The 15,152-nt window shown below is 38.9% G+C and overlaps 1 protein-coding gene across 2 annotated transcripts in view; it reads left to right on the plus strand.

The window, feature by feature from the left end:
- Positions 1-3,543: 3,543 nt before the first annotated feature.
- LOC131572700 (diacylglycerol kinase iota-like) overlaps positions 3,544-15,152 on the plus strand; it is a 100,318-nt gene continuing 88,709 nt past the window's right edge. For both annotated transcript variants that reach the window (XM_058825978.1, XM_058825979.1), the window contains exons 1-5: positions 3,544-3,651; positions 9,571-9,657; positions 10,881-10,976; positions 12,788-12,870; positions 14,181-14,241. In XM_058825978.1, coding sequence (XP_058681961.1) covers positions 3,559-3,651; positions 9,571-9,657; positions 10,881-10,976; positions 12,788-12,870; positions 14,181-14,241 — 420 coding nt within the window. In that variant the 5' untranslated portion in view covers positions 3,544-3,558. The remainder of the gene's footprint in view (positions 3,652-9,570; positions 9,658-10,880; positions 10,977-12,787; positions 12,871-14,180; positions 14,242-15,152) is intronic.

Consider the following 15,152-nt stretch of genomic DNA (forward strand, 5'->3'; position numbering starts at 1 on the left):
ACTGAGAACACATTTTGGACTGTAATGCTAAACAAACACTATTTCTTTAATCTTCTGTGGTGTCCAGAGTGGGGTATCTTCCATACAGATGCAGTGTGTGTCTACATAGTCTCTGCCACTGGTCCCTTTAAAGGCCTGTGGATTGGTACAGAGCTGAATGTAAAGTTAAAACTGAAATTTCTAGTGTTTGAAAGGCCATAGTTCTTTGTTGTTTTAACAGAGATCACCATCCAAGTGCTTCTGTTGCAGTCTGAATTTGAGTTGTAATAATACCTGACCCTCCTACAGTTGTGTTGCATTAGGGTATCTCTAAGAGCGCTAAAAAGAGAAAATCTTTTGTAGGAAAATTCTTGCAAAAAATATTATTAGTAGCCCTAACACTGGTGTGAAAATAGTCTTCAATAATGAATACTTCTGAGAATATAAAAAATCCAGAACTAGTAATCCCTATGTGCTGTTTTTGCTGCACAGGTGTCTATGTTAATTTGTACTTTAATCCAGGCTATTCAGACAGGTTGAGTTATCAACACAAGCTGGCTTTGTGGACATTCAGGTGCTCTTTTCCTAAAAGTACATTTTTTCTGGTGTGCGCAACTGCAAGAGCAGCTCACAACATGGGGTTTCATGTGTTGTGGAGGGATTTGTTACTGGACAATCAGTGCTAATCATATACTGTTAGGCTGATGTTCTCAAAAAGGTGAAATTCATTTTCTATCTCAAAATTTCTAATTTGGTGCAGAAGACCTCTTTGCATGATTGAAGACATCTGAAATTCAGTGTTCTTTCTCTCTCAGAGAAGGCAGAAAATATAATTTCTAGTGAAATATGGAGGGTTCCTATGTTTCAGTCCAGTAGTCCCTGTCAAATCTCACTGTGTCTTACAGTGCATGGTTTATTTTATCAATTTTATAAATTGTTTTATTTGTAAAGCTAGCTTTCAAATAAATGCTATCTTACCTGAAACTTGTATCCTTAGGAAGAATCAGCTCACATTTGTAAAGCAATTTGAGGAAGGAAAGTGGTGGTTTATTGCTACTTATCATTAATATGTTTTTATTGCTGTATCATTTTCTCTAATGACTCCCTAAAAGCCAAATGACTTAGTAAATAAATGAAAAACAATCCATCCAGAACCAGACAAGCTGCTCAGTCCATATGTTTAAAATGCACAGCTGATGGGTTGTGGAATTAATGTAGTGAATTTAGGCTTTTATTAGTGGAGATTTGGGAGAGAAGAGTTTTCCCCCGGATGTTACAGAACAGAAAAAACCAAAACACTTTGTGCCCACGAGGGACTGAAATAATTATTTTTTATTTTAATGCACTTTGGAACAAGGGGGAGTGAGATTTGTGAGAAACGTTGTGAAGCACTAGAGTAAGCAGATGAAAGAGTGTTTTGTCCCATGTCAGACCTCTGTTCCAGCACTTGTATCACAGTTGCTGTCACTCTTGTTCTTATGCTCTCACTGAATGACAGACAAGGTGTGCCTAGCCAGAAGGGTCTGGCCAGCTGGTATTTGTTAATCCACTTCACTACTCTCCATTGCTAAACCTGAATATGCCAAATCACCATTGTTATGAAGAATCTACTATTTGAATTTCTCTGAATATAAACCTTGAGGCATTAGGGGAAGTATTGAAACAAAACCCAAAAAAATCTAGCCAGAGGTGACACAATCCTTTTCAAGAGCTGGTCTTGGTGATGAGGCTCATGTGGCAAACTGGTTTGAGTGCATGCTTGGGACACCTGCCTGTGGAGCTGCAAGATGTGCTTCTGCATTCTGGGCAGGCAGGTGGACTCCTCCTCTTCTGAGTATCAGTGTAATTGTCCTCAGCCACCCTGTTTAGACAGATTGCAGCTCGATCCATCGCTTAAGAAGACCAAGTCATCTCTGCATGGTTTTTTTTTGTTGTTGTTTATTTAATTCTCCTTCTTGGTGTGCTCGACCTTGTCATTTCACTGAGCAGTAATAGGGCTCATTTGTCCTGCAGGATAAGAAGGACTTTAATCAGAAGCAGTGAGGCAATGACCTGTTAGATGTTACTAAATCAGTTTAGAACTTTTTTTGCATTGGATCTTTGGCATTGTCCAGCATGTAGGAGATTTAGGTATTACTCAGCTTGTTGAAAACAAAACTGGCTTGCAAATTCATCACTTGGTAGAGAGATTGAATTAGAAAATGCTGGATGGTAATGGGCTACTTACAGAGGTAGAGAGGATTGATGAGTAAAGGATCCAACCAGCTGAAAATCTGAAAATCTAAGTAGTAAAGGCAATTGTGACAAACTGTTCACTGAAATTGTGGACTTTCCATCTCTCCAGCCATCAACCCAAATCAATTTTCTTCTGTGACTAAAATAAGATTTAATTCAGCTCAAAATTACAGACTATATTTTATTGTTTTTTGCCTGTGTTAGATGCCAAAGGATATATATGACCCAATTGTCTTTTCCAGCCTTAGAATTTACAGCACAGTCATATTGCATTCTACAGAAAGAAGCTCCTCTTTAGGAGAATAAATTTTCTAGTTGGGGTGGGCTTTTCTATCTTTAAAAATGCAAATAAATATTTTATTTTAATTGTGTGATCTGAATCAGACCATACTGGGTTTTTTTTGGAATTTACTGGAAAGATTTTAACCTGAGTCAGTTCAATAAAACTATAAACTTAATGACTTCATTTCCCTGTCAGAATATTCCCAGAGAGACATTGTAGTTAATTTTGTTCTGTCGTAAAAATGGTAATTCTACTCTATAGTAAAAAAAAAGGGAAATTCAAATTCTTGTTTATATTTGGAACAAAAAAGGCTGCAATGACAGAATACTTTGTTCAACAGAAAATCTTAAACTTTCATATCTGTAGAAATCCGTTAAAAACTAAAATAGTAATTTCTTCTCTATTTCTCCCATTGTTTTTAACTAAAAAAAAATTAAGGGAAAGCATAAAATTTTGCATAAATCCTTTTAAAAGGATTGTGTGAATATATCACAGTGGAAGAACCTTCTCCGTTTACCTCCTGTAATTGTTTTATCCCCCAAAAATCTGCTTGCCTAGCACACTCACCGGGCTAGAGTTAGAGGTATATATTTTCTTATAGTCAAGAGGAATTTAATCCTATTTTTTCCTCCTGGTTATTCTAGGGCTTTCAGCAGAAATTTTCCTTCCATAGTAAAGAGATTGTGGCCATCAGTTGCTCCTGGTGCAAACTAGCGGTAAGTGGAAAATACTTCAGGAGACTGTGATCTGGGTTTAACTAGGTGTGATTTGGGTTTTTTTTTTGGTTTGGTGCTTTTGTTTGTCTTGATTTTTTTTTGTTTGTGGATTTTCGCTTTTTTTTTCCTGAGAAGGCATGGCTTAGGAAGATAATCTTTAGTCGCATGTCCTGAATCTCCATGCTTTGAAGGACTTGAAGATGGTGGAGTTGGGAATATTGTTCCAGTTTTTGTACCATCACCTTCTTCTTCTTCTTCTCCAGGCTTCCCCTTTGTCTTTTTTGTCCTCTTTCTTGACTCTACTCTTTCCCTCTCTTCCAGTTTCATAACAAAGTCACCTGTTTCATGCTACATCACATTGAGGAGCCATGTTCCCTGGGGGCCCATGCTGCTGTCATTGTGCCTCCTACCTGGATCATTAAGGTGAAGAAACCTCAGGTAACTGCATGCTGATGTCTGTTTCTGAAGCTGTCTGGCTGTCCAGGGCCTGTCTGGCTGTGCAGGGCCAGCCTGGCTTCTCTGCTTGGTCCTCCTTCACCAAGGCATGCTTGTTCTACCCTGTCTCTATCCCTGAAACCCAGCATACATCCATGGTGGTTATGAACCTATATCCTCTTTCCCCTCCATCAAGTCCTTCAGTAAATTTCCCTCTTTGGGATGATTAGCAACAAACATGACTTGTTCTGAGCTAATTCAGCTCAGAGTTGTTCCCGTGAGTTCAGCAAGCATACTGCAAGTCATCCCCTGTGTGGTAGGCAGTCAAGAATGTTCCATTAAATAGAGCTGAGCAAATACGGGGAAAAACTGCACAAACATTCACTTCAGTAAGAATTGGCTGTGTCTGGACTGGCATCCCTCTCAATTTGCCTTTAATGGACGTGTAAAGAATCAGATCTTACACCAGTGCTTGTGCAGTCAGCAGTAAACCCACATGCTCATTGAGTTGTATGTAACAAGAATTGGACTTCAAAGCTTTTGTGATGGATGTGGTAGGTCTTGGAGAGGGTAATTCACTGCTGAGCACAACAGGGAAAAAAGACATCCAAAAGCTGGCCAAAAATTAAAAGGAGGTTCACATTGTGCGAGAATAATTTTTAATTTGAAAGTTTGTTTTTACTCCAAGTTGAGCTGAAAGAAACAAACACTGAACACTGAACATATCAGAGAGTCAGAAATGATGGTTAAATTTTTATTTCAGAATAATATTCTTTATTTCAGTCCATTCTTGGGAAGTGACCTGGGCTTTTTGACTCTGCTTCCTGGCTGTCAGGAGGAAGCTAAGAAGTTCAGGCTGTAGCCAAGGCACTAAGACAAAAGCCCATGAAACCAGGAAAAGACCTGAGGCCTAAATAGTGACTTTAGTTCTAATTTAGGGATGTGACAGATTTGGGCATGAGTAGGATGTTGGTTGTTAAAGACAAGGGGCAGAGGGAAGGGGAAATATATAGATAGAGTAACCAAAAAGTCAGCCAAAGAGGACTCTATTTCTCCTTTAGCTCAAGAGACCCAAGATTCCTAGCCACTTCCATTCTGAGAAAAAAGACTTTTTGCCATTTGAAGATTTCCCCCACACTCTTCTTTCTCTGTTTTACTCAGTCTCCTCCAGAAAAATACTTCTTTTTCTTCTACTGAGGAAAATGTTTGAGTCCTTGGCAGAGACTTAATATCCTTGGCTAATTTTCAGCAGCTGTGTAGTATTTGACCAATGTATTCATATTTAACCCTACTAAAAGAAGCTTTTCATCAATCATTTTAATTTTTATTTTAATTTTTAGTAAAAAAGAAAAAAGCCACAAAAAACCCCATCAAAAACCAAAAAAAAAAAAAACCAAATCAAACAAACCCTGATGTGTCATTTTCTTTTGATTTGAGCAGGGTACCTCTCTTACAACATTTGTAGAGGATTTTCTTTCTTGACTTTTTTTTTTTTTTTTTGGGAAATCTTCAAATTAAAGAAGAGACCTAATCTAGGTAATTATAATTTATGGGAAAAAATCTTCTAAATAACAACTTAAAATATTAAACTAAAATAAAGTATCTGTTAGCTTTGTGCACCTGATTCATGAGCACAGAGAAAGTACTTCATTATTAACTTGCCATCACATCTCTAGTCCTTAAAATTCATGGTCAGTAGCATGCAAAACCTTATCTTGAGTAGCTGAAGCATTAAATAGATCAAAATTGTATTTAACACAGACAATGGATGCATTTTCATGAAGCTTCCCAATAGTAGCTATTTGAGTTATGGGAAATGCATCCTTATTACTTCAGAAAATAGTGTTGTATCTTTTGGATGTGTCTTCTGGCAGGATTTTTGGCAGAAGTTTTGTTTCCTTATTTACTGTTTTCTCAGGAAATATTTTTCCTCTCCTGCTGTTTCTGGCCAGCTCTATTTCTATGTATTATGACCCTCTTCAGCGTATAGAAATGTTTGGTAAACACTATGAAATATTCACATCACTTGATCCAGAAAGTACAAACACAATATTTACAAGTCTTTGTAATTTCACATTAAAAAAATGAATGTGTAACCAACAATCTGTTTTTCCCATATTCCACAGTCAGAATAAATATGGCTAGAAGCTTTTTGGGTATAAAATATTTCCTCAGCTCTAATTAACTACTTACATTGGTCACAGACAACTCCTGAACTGAATTCCCTGCTCATATAAAATTGATTTTAGTGGTGCCTGCATCCTGTTTGTTTGTGATTTCTTTTAAGTAAATAAGATGGCATTTTGTAGCAAAACCTTGCCCTGTTTTATAATTTATTTTTTGATTGCCACAAATATGGTTTTCCATGCTTATTTTGTACAACGTGGGTCACCACCTTTCAAATATTAGTCTTGCACAAAGACCGCACTCTGTGTCTTGTAACCAACAATGTTCTGCTAGTAAAGAATCATAGAGTAATTGGTTAAGAAAAAATTTAAGTGACAACTTATGGTCTAAAATGGGGAGCTTTTGCTTCTTGTAAGCAATTGATTGCAAGATGAAGAATATTCAGAATGGTTCAGTTTTGGAATTGGTGGTAGCCCTGTGTGTAATGACCCTGTTACATGAATGGAAAACTCCCAATACCTCTTCCATGTTATCTGTAATGTGAGCCACTTCTGTAGCTTTTCTACTGATTTCCAGTATTTCTGTATTGTTACCAGTGCTTTGATACCAGCTCTGTTTTTTCTGGGGTTCAAAACAATTCCATTTCCCAGTTTGTGAAGCAGGTCACCCTTGTTGACTGGTGAAATTTTGTTATAGGTGAGGTTTGGTAGCCAAAGTGGTGTTAGCTCTGGCAGTGGAGTTGCCATATGCTTGTGTTGTGGGAAAAAAGTAGATGATAAAGAGGATCTGACTGATGGATTTACTGATTTAATCTGTCTTCTGTTTGGGAAGACAAAGGCAGTAATTGTAAAATTCCTGTTTTTCTGTTCAAGGTGAGTAAACTTGGTGTTTTCTTCTCCTCTGAGGACTGTGAACTAGCTCTAGTGAATACTTACATTTCTGGGCTTATTTCTTTATTTCCTCAATTGCTGAGTGGAGCTGGCTTGTCTGATAGTGAACAACCAGAAGATGGTCAATATTGACCTTCCCAGATGCTGTTCATTGTTTAAGTAATTTGAAAATCAGTGCACTAAAAGCCTTTGAAAACTGAGGATGAAATGTTGTAAAGGTTAGAAGGTTTGATTGGATTTGTCTGAGATAGTCCATAGCTTTTACACCATCTACCACCACAGAAGAAGGACTCCATCCGTCTAAGCTTTCTGAGAGCTATACTGACCATTCAATAATACGAAAAATCTCTTTTTGAAGATGGACAAACTGACATCCACAAAACAGAGTTTTCCTCTCTAGAGGGAAGTTAGGATTTACTTATGGTGCCCCTTTAAAGGTATGCTTTGCTATTAGGTACCTTGTTGAATAACATATATTTACAAAATACTCTTTACTTGTTCTGTGAACAAGATATTATGTATGCATTTCTTCACTTCAGTGTGCAAAGACTGCTGATACTCTTTGGCTGTTACTCTTCTGCATGTTTGCAAAGAAACCCTGTGTACGTCTAAGCGGCTTTTTGCGGTTCATCTGCTAGGGACACATGGATGCATTTACTGTAGCAAAGCTTTAGGTACTGTTAACACCATGGGTGTAGGCATGTTTAAAAAAATTAAAAAAAAAAAAAAAGAGGAGATGAAATAACATTGTTGAGATGCAGCATTTAGTGCCTTTTTGAGTATGGAAATTAAAATGGTTATAATCATGAATGGAGGCTTAGCCTTAAACTGTTTCTTTATTATACCTGTATGCATTTTCCCACCCCACTGATAGGTACATTATAGTGAGATTTAATGACAACTATTTTTAAGCATTCTTTAAACTATTCTGTTATAATAAGGTTTTATTAAATAATTATTTAATAATTTATTTAATTTATATTATTATGAATTGTCTTTACCCTTGATATGCGTGTGAGCTTTCAGCACGCTGCTAACAAGAGCATGGATATGCTAGATCTCCTCTCTCTGACCTGTGTTTTGCCCCAGTCCAGGGAGAATCCTTCAGAGAATGCCTGAGGAACTGGGCTAAGGCCACCATGGGAGGCAGCTTTGAATGTAATGCCCCCATGACTTTCTGTTGACATTAAGACTTTTGCCTGCAGTCAATATAACTACTGAGGCAAGGCAACGCAAGACCTTGCAGATGGGATTGCTGATGCACTTGGTAGTCAGTGCAGGCTTTATGGTTTATCATGCTTTCAGGATCACTTTATATCAGAGTAGGGAAGATTACGAACCTGTGAACACTTCTTTAGGTGGTTTCTCAAAATATGGTCTAAAAGGGCAAATTCATGAAATTGCTCTACAGAGTTATCTTGTCTTCAGTATTTTCAGTAAGCAATAAGGCATGACTATTTCCTTCTCCAGGAATGCTGAGAGCTTAAGACCCTGTACTCTATGGCAGGCTTTTCTTGTCTACATGATAGAGGACAATGCCTTTAGGTATTTCAGTTAGATAGCTGTTAGTTTTTCTTCTCAGGGATGTGGAAGCATTAACTCGTGTTATGGTGAGTCATTCTCAAGGCCTGAAATTCTGAAGGTGGTTGATGTGTATTAAACAAAACTTAGTAGCTATTCCTGTTGCTGTTGGACAGCAAGCAGGATTAAGAATAAGCATCATTTTTTATAGATTTGATGATCTCTGCTTGTTGGCTTTTATTAGTGGTACACTTCTGATCAAGGTCAGGACAGAAATGAGCTTTCAGATGAGCTGAGTGAATCTTGCTTTCTCTCTTATGTCCAGGAAAAAAATAAATAAATTAATGAACTTTCTTCTAACGCCTCATGCTACTTTGTTTCCTTGTGATGGTTAGACTAGAAGTTGAAATACTGCAAAAATATTTGGAGTACTTCCCATAAGACAAAATTTAAATTATGGAAATGGTTAGGGTTTCCTGCAGGTATAACTTCAATTAGTGAATTAAAAGAAATAAAAAAATATAATAAAATTCCCCCTTTTTGGACTGGTCTTATCACACCAGAAGACCTTTTTACTCAGTGTCACTGAGGAGATTGTCATCTCTCTGGAGAACAGCCTTGACATAGGTTCTATTTTAATAGGTTTTGCAAAAATACCAGCACCGGTACATTTTTTTTCTATGTAGCTAAGAGATGCTGTTATTTTAAAACACAACAAAAATCACCCCACAAACACCTTCTTTACTTAAATCCTTAAAAATTAACAATTCAGTTTGTTCCTTAGCAGATGATTACACAAGTTTCTTGCTAGGCTGGAACTAACTCTACAGTGCCAGCATCATATGCCATGGTGGCCTACGTTATGTTGAGTCATAATGGTTGCCAGAGCTAAAACTTGTTTTCTTTCCTTAAAAAAAAAAAAAAAAGCAAACAAAAAAACATGAAAAATATCTTATTTATCATGTTTTTTTATTACATCTTTATGCAGGTGGTCTCCATACCAGGAGACGAGCCTGATTGGGCAGGAGACTGGAGCCCCGAAGGGGAAACGGGCGTCTCCTACCCCTATTGGGAGGGTTGGCAGGTACAACATGTGGTGTTATGTGAGTCTATGGGAGCATCTGATCTTTTTTCCCCCCTCACAGCGTGGGAAAGTTTCCAGTTCCAAAGCACCAGTCTGGTCTCCGTGTGTGGCTTTCTCCATAAACGGTGGTGTGGAAGTGTAAAGCATGCAGCGCATGTAATTTAAATCTCGAGCATGTGCCAGATACTCTTATCATTCTCCAAGTGGACATGCATGGAAGAGCTTCGTAAGGGGCTCTGTCTGGGCCTGTCTTCTAAATTTGGTTTTGCTTTTCATGTATTCTTTTTTCTTTTGATGTAGAACTCCTTAAAGACTTCAACAAGACGAAAGAAGAGAACGTCCTTTAAAAGAAAAACCAGCAAAAGAGGAAACGAAGTAGGTATTCAAGTGCTTTGGAAATCACGCTCCTTTTGTTTAAATGTCTAAACACAGAATTAAAAGTTTTTTTTCCTTTTTTTCACTGAAGTGTTTAATGTATTTTTCCCCCTGGGAAATTCCATGATATTGAATTTGTTGTTAGAAGAGACAAAACTTGTATGAAAAGTTTTATTTTCTGGGTTGATTTTTTTCAAGAAACAATGTACCAGACTCCAGAAGGACCAGCACCCTAATGAAAGAGTATTCCCTTGGTATGTAAGAAACTCAGCTCACACCCTTTTTTCCACTAAGCAGAACAGTGTGTGAAACTGAGGTTGTGAAACCCATGGTGAGTGCATTGATGCAAGGCTGTGGTCTAGATGTGACCCATTGTAGAATATCTTCTTCAGGGGATCTTGTATTAAAATTGGACCACAGAGAGAGAAAGCAGTTTATTGATCTATTGGTTTATTTACCATGTGTCTTATAGAAGACCTTGTTTCCAGATCCTTTCTAGTGGATTAATTATATAGACAAACATCCTCATGGGAGAGGTGGAGGTGGACTCACCTGCATAGCCAGGGCTCTCAGACTCAAGTCCTTTATTGCATGGTGGGAGAACTGCAGACCTGAAAGATGGGAAGACCTGAAAGACCTCTGGAGATCCCAAAAAATGGAATCTCTGTCTGTTAGAGTCCAGGAGAGTGCCCTCATTACTGGGCTCTCGGGTGTCTTGCAGGGGCTAGGGAGTAGGGAGGCAAAAAGTTTTCTTAGTGATGTGTCATGTTGGATCTGTGGCATTTGTTCAAAGGTGGAAAGGCAGCAAGGCCAAGAATTTGAAAGCAGATTATTTGCAAATAAGTGCTTATGCAACTTCTCTGTTACATGAAATTAATGGAATAAGTAACATCCCATTCTGTTTTCCTTTGGAAAAAACATCTGTATTAGTAATAACACTGCATCTGACACAGTATTTGTGTTGTGTGAATAATTGCAGGGAATAGGTCAGAAATAATCTCGAAAGAATTTTGAAATAGTTGTGTGCTACCCTGAAATGATATTTTCCCCCTCCTATTTTATTTTGTTATCTCAGCTGGATAAATTACTCTTGGCTGGGCACCACATTGACATGGCTATACTATTTCCAGTACCTGAGGTAGTTTTGTCAGAACTAGGTTGGGTCTTCTCTGTGTGCTATGCCAAAGAAACATACATCACTTGTATTAAAGCTGTTTCTTGCCTCTGTTTCTCAGGATAACAAAGGCCGGCCTTTTGTGATAAAGCCTATCTCCTCTCCACTCATGAAGCCACTGCTGGTCTTCGTCAATCCAAAAAGTGGAGGGAATCAGGTAAGGGTATCAGCTGAGTCTGGATTGCAACATTTAAGTTTAATATCAGGGTTTCTGCAAATGACACTATTTCTTGGCCAGTCAGATAGAATGGGCTCCGTGCCTGAAGAAGCCTGAAGACCTTCCTCAAGAAGAGGTCCTTGCTGTGGAATGGCCTTTCTACTTCAGTAGTGTTGGATGGAATGGATGTTTGAGTATTTGAGTGGTTGTACTCCTATCTTCAGATTCTTGAAAGGAATCTGAAATGATCGTTTGGAGGTTTTCAGAAGATTTCATCTTGCCACAGAAAATTTAGGTTTCCAGTGAGGCTTTAGACTTAGTGCAAAAACTAAGCTTTGCTAGGAAAGACTGTTGAAATGACTGAATTTGAAATGGCATATTCCTCTGGCACCTAAAAAAATCATTAGTGGTCTTGTACTGTACCACAGAGACCAAGTTTCAGTGATTAAAATGCAGCAGACTTCTTCCTTAGGATTCTTGGAATGAATACTTACCCAAGTGAATATTTTCCTGGTTCTGCCACTTTCTGAATACTGAAGAATCTCGATATTGAGTGCCTTTCGATAAACTTTTTCTATTCCTTGAAATAGAAAAGATTGGTGTAAGATACAACAGAGGCCTATAGAGCATGGAGAGTAGTATAGGCGCTGCTCATTTTCTCCTCTGTGAGAATTAGGGAGGATATAAAATTGAACTGTGTAGACTGATTGAAAACAAAAGGAAAAAGCTGATTCTTCTCGCAGTCTGTAGTTCAGTGAAAAACTCCTTGCAATAGGATGTTGTAGATGCTAAATATTTACACAGATTGGAGGAGATATTTGGAAGTGAAAACTGTGAAGTCCTGTATCTCCCTCTGGTTCAAGAGTTCTATGAACTGCACACAGCTGAGACTGGAAGAATATTTACGGCAAATATCACATTTATTTTCTCTCTTCTTATAACTTTTCCTAGGTACTATGACTGCAATTCTTGGTTCTTCAGGGAAGCTGTCAGGCAGAAGAGCCATCCCTAGGAAGGGAGAGCTGTGGAAAACTTCTGATGTGTACCCTCAGGCCATGTCTGAAAGGCATTCTTTAAATTAGAGTGCAAGCTCAGCCCATAGAGTTCTTAGCTCTCTGCTGCTAGTAAGAGATCCTGTCACTTTGTGTCTGGGCAGAATGTGAAGGAAGGAATTTGAGTGGGAATATGAACCCCAGAGTTCGAGAAAACAGAAATTATACCTTTAGGTGATGGGCTGGCCACACTGCACCAAGTGAGGGACCATTAGGGCAGCTGTACAAAGTCCTTGACTCCTGCTTCATTAGATGGTAGAGGATACAATTATGAATGATCATCGTGGTGATGACAGAGGCCAGAACACTGTCATTGCTTGGACATTGGGCAGCACAGTGCTCAATGTGATGGAGACTTTGGCTACAATCTTGTTCAACTTCTTTCTGTCATGGATAGCTGAGGGTGAGGTGGGATAACAGAGGTTTCTTCTTGTTGCAGGTGGTGAGAAGCAGGAGAACAGGTTGCTGTGGGAGATGAACCTTTGGTCTGACCCCAAATGCCTGTTCCTATGGACCATTAGTGATCTGTGTTGTTGAAATTGGTCTATATGCCTGCATGTGCACCTTGTCCTGGATTGCTATTTTACAGAGCAGTCATTTGCTATGCCACTTTCTAGTTCATCTTCTTGTTTTATGTTTGCTTTATGAAGCACAAAAAAAGAACAGCAGTTGAAATATAGAGAATAATGCACACTGTTATTTCAAATAATCATTCAACTGCTCATAACTCCCCTGCCTTTGATTTTTCTCCCTTGCCAGGGCACCAAGGTTCTCCAAATGTTTATGTGGTATTTGAATCCACGCCAGGTCTTTGATCTCTCTCAGGAAGGGCCAAGAGACGCGTAAGTACTGGAGCCTTCATTGCTGTGCACCCTATTTCTGGTCTGGTCAGGAAAACAGGAAAAGATCTAGCTTGGCTGAATTAGTGACTGTGTGAGGTTAACATATCCAGGTTTTGGTAGCAAGGGGAATGGCTGCAGTGAGGGCTTTTGTGAGGTCAGGAGCTTCCCCTGTGTCCAGACAGAGCCAGGTCCAGATGGCTCCAAGGCTTGCTTGGCATCCCAATGCCTGATCATTCCCTAATGAATGAGCATTCCAGTGGGGTGAGGCTGCCTCCAGACTGACACGACAGCACTGTGCAACTGTCCCTGCTCTCTGAGTAACTAACTCAGCTTAGCCAGGTGTTGAAGTGCAAGCCAAGGGAGAGAGTAACTCTCTTTAAATGGCTAATTCTTGCTGCCAAGGGCTGAGAACCATCCTTCTGTGGTATTGGTCATGGAGATACTGGCTTTACTTAACCATCTGCCCAGAACTACTTTCACGTTTTGTAAATATGCTTTGTTGTTTTTGTAAATATTTTACTGTAATAATGTAAAATCAAATACTTGCCTGTAGAAGAACAGCCAAAGTGTTTCCTATTCAAGGCACCCAAGCTTTTTACTTTCCTGCAGAAATACCTGTGCTGCTGTTCTCTCATGATGTTTAGAACCTTTAAGTTAGACATACATTTTTCAGAGCTGTGTAATAGGGAAAAGGAGGGTTAGGTCCACTGGTCACTCAGCCCTCTACATGTCAATGTCCCCCCCGTCATTAGAAAATATTTCATTATGGCTTTCTGAAGGGTGTAACTGAAGGATCAGGACTTCAGTGGGTGCTTTTTTTGGTCTCTCCTGTTGATATTTAGATCACATATCCAGAGAAGGAACTCTATTACATATTCTTACCTTCTGTGGTGTTAAAATACAGTCACTAGTTGAAGAAGCTGTCACATTATACAAGACTGAGATGGTAGCTCAACAAATCACGATGAAGAACATTAAATATTGTTTTCAAACCTCAGTGTTTAAATTTTTTTGCTTTAGGGTAAGAGAAAAAGGAAAGATTTTGACCTCCCTAGAGGGAATATGAAAATCTGGGAAGATGCTAAACTGATCAAACACTTGTCAGGAGGTGCTGCCTAACATGGAAGAAGGCCCCATTTCACATCCTATTGGTTTTACATTTCCAACTCCACTCATATTCTTAGTAATGAATATTTGAAAATGCAGTATGTGGTGGTTACACTGTCACTCAGAAAAATGCATTAAAAATGTCTGCATTACTCTTCTTACATTTTTCCCCTTTTTTCCCCCCCTTTTCCCTCCCTGTGCAGGCTGGAGCTGTACAGAAAGGTGCCAAACCTGAGGATCCTGGCATGCGGTGGGGATGGGACGGTAGGTGGCAGGGACCTGGCAGTCCAATGGTCTTTGGCCAAGTAAATAAACTCCTCGTGGTGGGGGGTTTCCCACCTTACACTGCCTGCAGAGGCACGGAAAGATAACACACCTTGTACTTGTGAAATCTAATATCTGTTTTTCAATTTTCTGTGTAGCTTGGCCTGTGTAGATATGGGGCAGATTCTCATGTCCAAAGCTGTCTTCCCTTTATGCATAAAGATTTTGTACAGCTTAAAAGAGAGAAAGACTAATTTTGCTGGTCTCCTCTCACTTATTTACATTATATCTGAGGCTCTAGAAGGTTAAGTTAGTGTCTGGCAGCCATTACATCTTAATTTCTGCTTCCTCCTGCTAGATTCTGGCAGATCCAGGTTCAGTACTTTTCTTTATGGCAGAGTTTCTGTGTTCTTGGGTAAGTGAATGGGGTCAAACCTTTAAAGGATTTGGACACCTTCATTTGGAGAAAAACTCTGCAGCTCAGGGTCTAAAGGTCATGAGGAGTAATGGAGTTATTACAACTGCATTCTCTTTACAGTACTTGAAAATATTTTAAATCTCAGTCTATGCCACTGAGTGCTAAATGCAGTTGAAAAACTTACCTTTAATTTCTAGGGGGCTCAGTTCCCCAGCATGGATGTGATGGCAATTTTAACAGTAAGTATGGTAAGGAAAATGCTTTACTATTCACAAATAGCAGTGATTGAACAGAGCATATCTATGTAGATATTTAGGGCATGGAAAGGCAGTTGGTTTATTTTGTAGACAGCTGAATCCCCTCTCAATTCGTCTCTGCTTGAATTTCTGGGGGAATTTTTTCAGCTTCTGTGGGTTCTTTTAAAACCCCAGCAGCAGGGTTATTAATATCAATGCTTCCCCTGCAAGGCTGCAAAAATGAATCAGTGATAAGA

The sequence above is a fragment of the Poecile atricapillus genome, chromosome Z, assembly GCF_030490865.1.
Source record: "Poecile atricapillus isolate bPoeAtr1 chromosome Z, bPoeAtr1.hap1, whole genome shotgun sequence".
Lineage (NCBI taxonomy): Eukaryota > Metazoa > Chordata > Aves > Passeriformes > Paridae > Poecile > Poecile atricapillus.